The sequence below is a fragment of the Mastomys coucha genome, unplaced genomic scaffold (genome assembly GCF_008632895.1).
Source record: "Mastomys coucha isolate ucsf_1 unplaced genomic scaffold, UCSF_Mcou_1 pScaffold14, whole genome shotgun sequence".
Lineage (NCBI taxonomy): Eukaryota > Metazoa > Chordata > Mammalia > Rodentia > Muridae > Mastomys > Mastomys coucha.
The window spans coordinates 75,347,573-75,356,215 of NW_022196896.1; the positions used below are offsets into that span (position 1 = coordinate 75,347,573).

Consider the following 8,643-nt stretch of genomic DNA (forward strand, 5'->3'; position numbering starts at 1 on the left):
GCTAGGCAAGGGCTCTACCACTGAGCTAAATCCCCAACCCCCAAGGCTTCATTTCTAACTTAAGTCTAATACAAGTGCCTGTGCAGTGTGTAAATACATTGAAGTCACTTTCATCAAGTTTTTTTTAACTGTTCCTTAAGATGACCTGACCTCTCTTCTGTCATTGGGTGTTTCTGCTTGAAATCATATTTAAGGTACAAGAGTTTTTATTTCCTTTAGTGTTGGGCAACCGTTCCAAGGAGCTTACCTAGAAATCAACAAGAACCCAAAATACAAGAAACTCAAAGATGCCATTGAAGAGAAGATCATTATTGCTGAGGTCGTGAACAAAATTAACCGGGCTAATGGGAAGGTAAAAATGCTAACACTCCTGTAGCCTGAAAGAGTCCTGCTCTTGTTTCAGATTTCTACAATTTGCATTTCCCATTCTAGTAGAGTTAACTGTGGAGGAATCACTCCTGACCTTTAAATGTAAATTTCTGTTCTCTGAAAAATTGAAAATATGAGAGCAGGGGAGATGGCTCAGTGGATAAAAAGCAGCTGCTCTGTAAAGATAGCACCCTGAGTTCAAATCTCAAGCTTCAACATCAAAGAGTGGGCTGTGGGGTGCGCTTTCTTATAACCCCTCTGGAGGGTGGAGATCCGGGGAGCTTGTTGTCCAGCCAGCCTGGCTGAAGCAGGGAGGCCCCAGTTCACTGAGAGACTCTCTCAAGGGAATAAGTGGGGGAAGAGAGTCTGACCTCCACACTTGTGCACCTGTGGACACAAACAGACATATGCACACATACATAAAAAGGTTTAAGAATTCATTATTTATGTGTGTCTCAGTTTACATAGGTATGCTTGCTGAAAGACAGCAGAATAAAGTATATATTTCTAGAAATAACTAAAGGTTTCCACTTATAGGCCATTTTGGAGGATTTTGGGTCACTGGTCCATACTTTTTATTTTTCTCTCTCTCTGTCTTGTTTCAGAGTACATCTCGGATTTTCCTCTTAACAAACAATAACCTTCTTCTTGCTGACCAAAAGTCTGGGCAGATCAAGTCCGAGGTCCCCCTGGTAGATGTGACCAAGGTCTCCATGAGTTCACAGAACGATGGTTTCTTTGCAGTCCACCTCAAGGAGGTAAGCTTCACCTGGTGACTTGACAGATAGGCTTCACGTGTCTGATTTCTCAGCTAGTGACTAGATGCTCCCACCTGACGAGGCCTGCCACTCGAGCTCCTTTTGACTTGTACCATTTGGCTATATTCACCCACATCTAAAAATCTCAGGCATTGTTTTTCAGTAATTGATTTACACTTTTATCAGCTTGCTCACTTGACTTCTGAAAATAATAGATGAAAATGTAAAGATATTTCAGATTATGTCTCTTCTGGTGTTTCTTCTGTATGCCAATTTAAAACTATCATCTTTCTTCTTATCCATTGTTAACTTGTGGTTCATTGAAGGCTACAACTATAGTAAAACATTGTCACTGTTTGTTTTTTAACCTACATTTTCACTGGCTTAAATTGAGAGGTTAAAATGTAGGCACTAAATTTTTTATTTTGATTACTGGAGCCATGCTATTTTTAACTCCTCGTTAATCTCATCTTTACAATTGTATCTACTTCATAGCATTGATAGGAGACTTTATACACAATGTACACAAATGCTTAACAGAATGATTGTCGCGTAATTGTCAGTAGTCAGTACCAAATAAATGTTAGCATCTATCAGTCACATATAGAAAAGACCCAAAGGCTTGCTTACCTTTGCCTGTCGAGCCCACTATAGATCTGAATCTAAATGGAAACATACCAAATCATACAATAGCTGTTCTCAGCCCGTTACACACAAGACCAGCTTGGGAGTTTGGTGAACTGCTGCCTCTGGCTGTGGCCTAGTCTATGCACAGAAGAATTCTATTGGGTGTAAGTTCCCTAGCGGTTCCTGTGCACCTGAAGTTAGGGTGCTCTGGGTATTTGTTTGAGATATTTTTGTTGTTACTTCTATTTTAAAAAATTGATTAACTATTTTTTTGTTTACAGTTATTTATTGTGTGTATACTTGTAGGAGTCAGAGGACAGCTTGTGGGAGTCGGTTTTCTTTCCATCATGTCAGTTCCAGAGATCGAACTCTGGTTATCCGGCAAGAGCTTTTACCCACTGAGCCATCTCACTGGTCCCTGTTGTTACTTTTAAAAACCAAGTCACTGAATGGTTTCGGAACAGTGTGCTTTGAGAATGAGTTATAAGTTGGGTCATTGCTCTTCCAACTTGACTGTGCAAACCCACCACATAGGAATCTTGTGGTTTCTCATCCTGGGGGGGAGGGGTCTGCAGTAGAATGCTGCTCTGGTCCACTGACTGACTCTAGGTAACAGGCACTTGTACCAGTGTACCAGTCTTGTCTGAGAGGATGTGCCCCAGTGTCTGAGGTTTTAGGAAACAAACCTGCAAACTTTTCCATCCTCCTCCTAACCCTTGTCTTCTTGTCCTTGCAGGGTTCAGAAGCAGCTAGTAAAGGGGACTTTCTCTTCAGCAGTGACCACCTGATTGAAATGGCAACCAAGCTATATCGCACGACTCTCAGCCAAACTAAACAGAAACTCAATATCGAGATTTCCGATGAGTATGTCCATGTATCCTGTAGTACACTTTTGGTTTTCCAGTCTCATCCAACTGTTTTAGGTAGCAGTGTATGTCTAGTATGTGCGGCTGATGAAGGATAGACCCTAGGTGACACTGACCAAAGCAAGTACTAAGTACCTTATACTTTAGTAGTGAGACAGATATGTAAAAGAGAAATAATCAGCAGGTAGCATGACTTTGGCTTGTAGAAAAGAAAAAGAAAACAAAGGTAAGGTATCACTTTAACAGAGATTGGGAGACTTCTCAGCTGTAAATTAACTAAGAGAGCAACCCAGACAGCAATGCAGGAAGATGCTATATAGCACAAACAGGTGACAGATCCAAAGGTTCCCAGACAAGAGTAAGCTATGGCAGACAGATTGTGGGAGAAGATCCTGGAGAGAAAAGTAGAGTCCAGTTATACAGAACTTGGTTAAACTTAAGAGTTGAGCTCTTGCTGAAAATGATGAAGACTACAAGGGGATTTGAGCACAGCTGTGGCCTTACTTATTTTTGAAGGATGGCTTTCAGGACACTGTGGGCAATCACCTCGAGTGAGGGGCTAGGATAGAACAGAGGAGCTGTCTAGGGCAAGGTGATGTTGCTTAAGCTAGGGTGTAAGCAGAAGATAGGAGTAGTCGGATCCTGAGTGCAATGGGAGAAAAGGCAGGAGAGGTGCGAACAGGTTGCCTGTTAGGCACTGCCTGTTGCCTGTATACGGAGGAAAGGCCGTATGAGTAACAGGAGTGGTTCTGAGTCAGACTGGGAATAACCTTCATTTCATATATTGATAACCGGAGTTACAGAAAAGGCATTTCACACTGAAAGTTTGTAATGCTAAGACTGGTTGTAAATGTGAAATGTACTACCTTTTAAAATCTTCACATCCACATTTTAATTTTGGATACTAATGTCCCAAGAAGATTTTATTTTTTAAATTAAGAATTTTCCAAGGTAAGACTATTGGCACCTATCTGCTTATACTCCCAGGAATCATGGGGCAGAGGCAGAAGGACTACTGCCAAGTTTAAGGCTCTACTGATCTACACCACCCCCTTAGCGCCTGGACACAGTAGCCTTATAGTCATAGGAAGAAGCGCTTACCCCTAAGTCCAGACCCTGAGGGGTTTCTGCTCTCAAGTTCCCTCACTGCCGTTGTAAAACTGATGCTCTTAGGGAACATTAGTAACAGTGCACTTAGGAGAAAAAGAAGAATTCTTTGGCAAAACTTGAAACTCTTTCTTGAATATGGAATTGGCCTGAGCTTCTGAAATCTGGTTTCTTCCCATACGCACAGAGGCTTTGAGGGGACAGTGTGTTTGTGTTTCTCAATTGTGGTCAACCGTAGCATCCCTCAATTGGCTGTCTCTACCTGGGAGTGCTAGTGTGATAACTTAACCCTGCTCCCGACATCCAGACAGGATGTGACATTATAGATGTCACAGGCTTTTAAGTAAATCGTCTTCTGAGTGATTTACAGTGTGGCCACATGAAAGACAGTTATTTGATACCATTATAATAACCCTTCTCCTGTTGTATTTCCTAATGGTTGGTCTGATGAAAGAGAGATCAGTAGATGGAACCTCTTATATTCCCCATGGGTTCCTTCCCTAGACGCTCCAAGAAGCCTGGAGAAGAGTTTCCAGGCAATCTCTTTCATGCCCCATGTGTTCCCAAGCAGGCCTTAGAAATTCCCTAATGGAGCAGTTCAGATTGACGCAGACTTTTCAGGCCCTGGCAAGATGGCTTGTCCTATATTTCCAGCCCTCCATGGCTTGACTCCAGCCCATCCAGACGTGCAGTGCATGTGTCATGAACCGCGTGCAGTTTGGTGACTATGCCCTTCCTCATAGCCTTTTCAGAAGTGGAAGTAGTTGCTTTAAAAAAAAAAAAAAAAACCTAGTTTCTTTGGTTATTGTGAATAAATTGGCTGAGTCTCACCTGCTAATTGATGCGGACGGATGTAGCGGACGGATGTGGAAATGAGAGTGGAAGTCACTGAGAGACCCCACTGTGTCAGAATTCCTAGCCCTTAAAAACCCAACCAGCCAATCCTGTGTGTAGACTGCACTTAAAGATAACTCGCAGAATGTGAATGTTTCAGCATGAAGTCCTGACAGTAACTAACCCATGCTCCTTTTACTTCTGAAATTCTGGATGCCATTAACACTGTGAAATAATATATCCATATTCTTGGCTGGAGAATGCATTTTAGGTTGCTCTTCTATGAAATGAAAGTAAATATTAGTAGTTAACCTCTCCCCAATTGTCTTAAAACTAAGTCCATGTAAATGACCAAGAACAATGTGGCTCATGTATAAAATACATTTAGCTATGGCTATTTCCCAAGTGAATCTTAGTTGTGCCCCCACGAGCTTGAAGAAAGTATAAGACATAAAATGTTTGAATCTGTTTTAAATTTGAAAGCTTTTTTTAGGGCACACAAGTGCAATTACATATGTAGCCAAGCATGCACATTGGCTCACACCTTTAATCATAGCACCTTGTAACTTTGGGAGTTCAAAACCAGCCAAATAAACATAGTGAGGTCCAGGCCATCCCAGGCTGCATAATGAGACCTTTTCTCAAAAAGAAAATAATAGTAATACATACTAGAGACGTATCCCAGATAGCAGAATGTAGAATCAGTTTTCTTCACAGTGCTTTGAGTTGAGAAGCAAGAACCCATTTGAAAGGTCAATGCTGTTGTCCTTTTATAACATCGAGGGGTATCTTAGTCAGGGTTTCTATTCCTGCACAAACATCATGACCAAGAAGCAAGTTGGGGAGGAAAGGGTTTACTTAGCTTACTTCCACACTGCTGTTTATCACCAAAGGAAGTCAGGACCGGCACTCAAGCAGGTCATGAAGCAGGAGCTGATGCAGAGGCCATAGAGGGATGGTTTTTACTGGCTTGCTTCCCCTGGCTTGCTCAGCTTGCTTTCTTATAGAACCCAAGACTACCTACTCAAGGATGGCACCACCCACAATGGCCCTACCCCCTTGATCACTAATTGAGAAAATGCCCTACAGCCAGATCTCATGGAGACACTTCCTCAACTGAAGCTCCTTGCTCTGTGATAACTCCAACCTGTGTCAAATTGACACACAAAACCAGCAAGTACAAGGGGCTAGAGACTGAAAATGCTGACAGGGGCCAAGTCCTGAATTCAGTCCTCAGCGCCTACATAGAATGGCTGGGATGGCTCATACTTGTAATCCCAGTGCTGGGGAGGCAGGTAAATCCCTGGGGTTCACTGCTCAGCCAGTTTAGTGTAATTGGTAATCTGTGGATTCTAGTAAGAAACCTTTCCTCCAAGAGCTAGGTGGTTAACAGCTCAAGGAACTGCACCCAGGGCTGGTGGTGCACCCACACAAGCGTGCACATGAACACACACAAATAAAACAATGTATGAATTAGAGGCCTGTCTCACCTTTTACCCCAGGAGATGGTATTCATAAAACATGGCCTTTTATCTGGAGCTAATATATACATCAGAGCCGTGAATCCTTGCTGTTGTTGTAGATGTCAGTATTATCAACTGTGTGCCTGTTAGATAAGTCACTTAGGAATGCACCAGTAGTATAGGCTGTCTTTGCCCTCCACCCCCAGGGGAACATGGTGAAAGATCCCCTGTTGACTGATAAGGATTGATGGCTGATGGGTTGAAAAGATCACTGGTTTAGGGTGCGTGTGAATGGCTTTGTTCTCTGTAGTTCTTGTGTTTGATTTGTTGAACATTTCACTTGACCCTTTACAATTTTTTTGCCATGTAAAAGTGAGGAACAGCAGATTACAGCATGTTAGTATACAGTTTCTTGATGTCCCCACTGAAACACCAAGTAATTATTACTGTCAGCTCATCTCACCCTACTGGAACATGGTGAGCTTCCTTTTCTTGGAAAGGACATGTGGAAGCAAAATACAATCAGTTCTCTCGTCAGACACGGGACGGAAAGGGTTAATAAGTACCTGCCCCAGTCATTATCTATTATAGAAAGGGAGAGCTTGTGTCCCTCGACTGTGCCTCTCGACTGCCACCTTTGTGTTTGCCTGAGTGTGTTTGGTTCTCTTCTAGGTTCCTGGTACAGTTCAGACAGGACAAAGTATGTGTGAAGTTTATTCAAGGCAACCAGAAAAATGGGAGTGTGCCAACCTGCAAACGAAAGAACAACAGACTCCTTGAAGTTGCTGTCCCTTAAGTGAGGCCTCCTCTCTGCTCTCACGGACTTGTTTCCTTGTAACAGTGCAATTTTATTTTGTTTTATTTGGGGCTCACTGTATGTTTGGGAATTGCCAAAGGCTAACTGTTAGAGTCCTTTTGGCAAAATTAAAAGTATTTGACTAATGAGTTTTAATTATCAGAATAGTTCATTCTTAAGTCCACATTCTGTCCTGGGCAGAATTATAGAAATTAACAGTGTCTGTTTCCATGGTTTATGTGTTTCCTCCTTAGTTACCTAGACTTGTGTACCGTAAACCCACATATTACTTATAAATCACTAGTACATGTCAGCATAGGAGGGGGGCTTGCAGTCAGTTATCAGATATTTATTAAATGCCTACTTTTTGCTGGGCACTGTGCTGAACTTATTTGGAGATTTCTATTTTTAAAGCAGTTGCCTTCTGGCTGATTTGGGCTAGCGAAGCAACAGCTAAGAAGGTTGAAGAGGTTGGGACAAATGAGACTGTAAATGACAGCCACTGGTAGGAACCCGGTAGTGTGACGTAAACAGTGCATTCACTGAGAAGCAGCGGTCCTGGGCAGATTGGAGATAGGTGATGGGGTAGAATTCCTCTAGGGTTTTTGTTATTTTTTTTTTAAATAAATCTATTTGAAAAAGAGATAACCAACGTTTAGACATATACATTTGTTGGTTCAGATCCCCTATAATTACCTTCTGATGGAAAACAGAAGTCATTTTCACTTTACAAAAAGTAACGGAAGCAGGGCTGTAGAGTGCTTTGTTCCTGTTCCAGAGAAACATGAGATGGGACCCTGGATGTCCACAATGCATCCACCCAGAGTCACCTAGATGTCCACAATGCATCCACCCAGAGTCACCTGGATGTCCACAGTACATCCATCCACCCAGAGTCACCTAGATGTCCACAATGCATCCATCCAGAGTCACCTAGATGTCCACAGTGTATCCACCCACCCAGAGTCACCTGGATGTCCACAGTGCATCCACCCAGAGTCAGTAGCTTTTGAAACTGCATGATAAGAAGAGGCCGAGAGCCGTTCCGACTGGCAGATCTTCTCTTTGATGTGCAATAAAACATCCAAGATCACTTTTGAAAGTTTTATTTATAATATGCATTTTTTTTGTATGAGAGAGCTGATGGGTACAAGGTGTGTATTTTAGTCAAAGATCAAAATTAAGTTAGAATTAGTTTTCAGAGCTTTTTGCTTTTTTCTTCAAAATTTACAATAAGGATTCATTTTGGGAACTACATTTTAAACTCTGGAATTAAATTGTTTCTTATTTGGGAGGATAATGTATATACATTGGGATTATGTTAATAATAAAATTGTTCTAATTTGGTGCCATTTGCTGGATCACAACTGTATTTTTGTATCTCAAGCTATTTTCATATGTTAGTGTCAAAGTAATGTGTCACAGAAAGGTTTTCCATTCAGATATTATATGGTCTCTGTGTTAACAGATTTCCACTAATCTTTTTGTACCACTGTCAGTCAATGAAAAAGTTCTCTGGGGATTTTCTTTTGATTTTTGTACTTAAAAAGAAAAAAAGTTCTGATAAAGAAATTCTCAGAAGTCTTTGTGTTTATTGGTACAGGAGAAGGATATAATCATTTTTTACAGTTCCTAAAGTAGGTAAATTCATAATTCCTGCTATAGATAAATGGAAACTTAGGACTAATCACTGATATTTTGAAAGCATATACTTACAATTAACTAAATACACTTACAACATTCAAAAACCCGGTCAGTGGGAAAGGCTACCAACTGTCCGTTTGTCAAACCACCGTCTGTTGGCTCCATTGCTGCTTCCAAAG

At 41.5% G+C, this 8,643-nt stretch overlaps 1 protein-coding gene across 3 annotated transcripts in view; it reads left to right on the forward strand.

Annotated features, from left to right (window-relative positions):
* Positions 1 to 8,192, forward strand: part of Myo1b (myosin IB) — a 170,520-nt gene extending 162,328 nt beyond the window's left edge. For all 3 annotated transcript variants that reach the window (XM_031367437.1, XM_031367438.1, XM_031367439.1), the window contains 4 exons: positions 220 to 352; positions 975 to 1,127; positions 2,491 to 2,618; positions 6,697 to 8,192. In XM_031367437.1, the coding sequence (XP_031223297.1) occupies positions 220 to 352; positions 975 to 1,127; positions 2,491 to 2,618; positions 6,697 to 6,820 (538 nt within the window). In that variant the 3' untranslated portion in view covers positions 6,821 to 8,192. The remainder of the gene's footprint in view (positions 1 to 219; positions 353 to 974; positions 1,128 to 2,490; positions 2,619 to 6,696) is intronic.
* Positions 8,193 to 8,643: the final 451 nt, after the last annotated feature.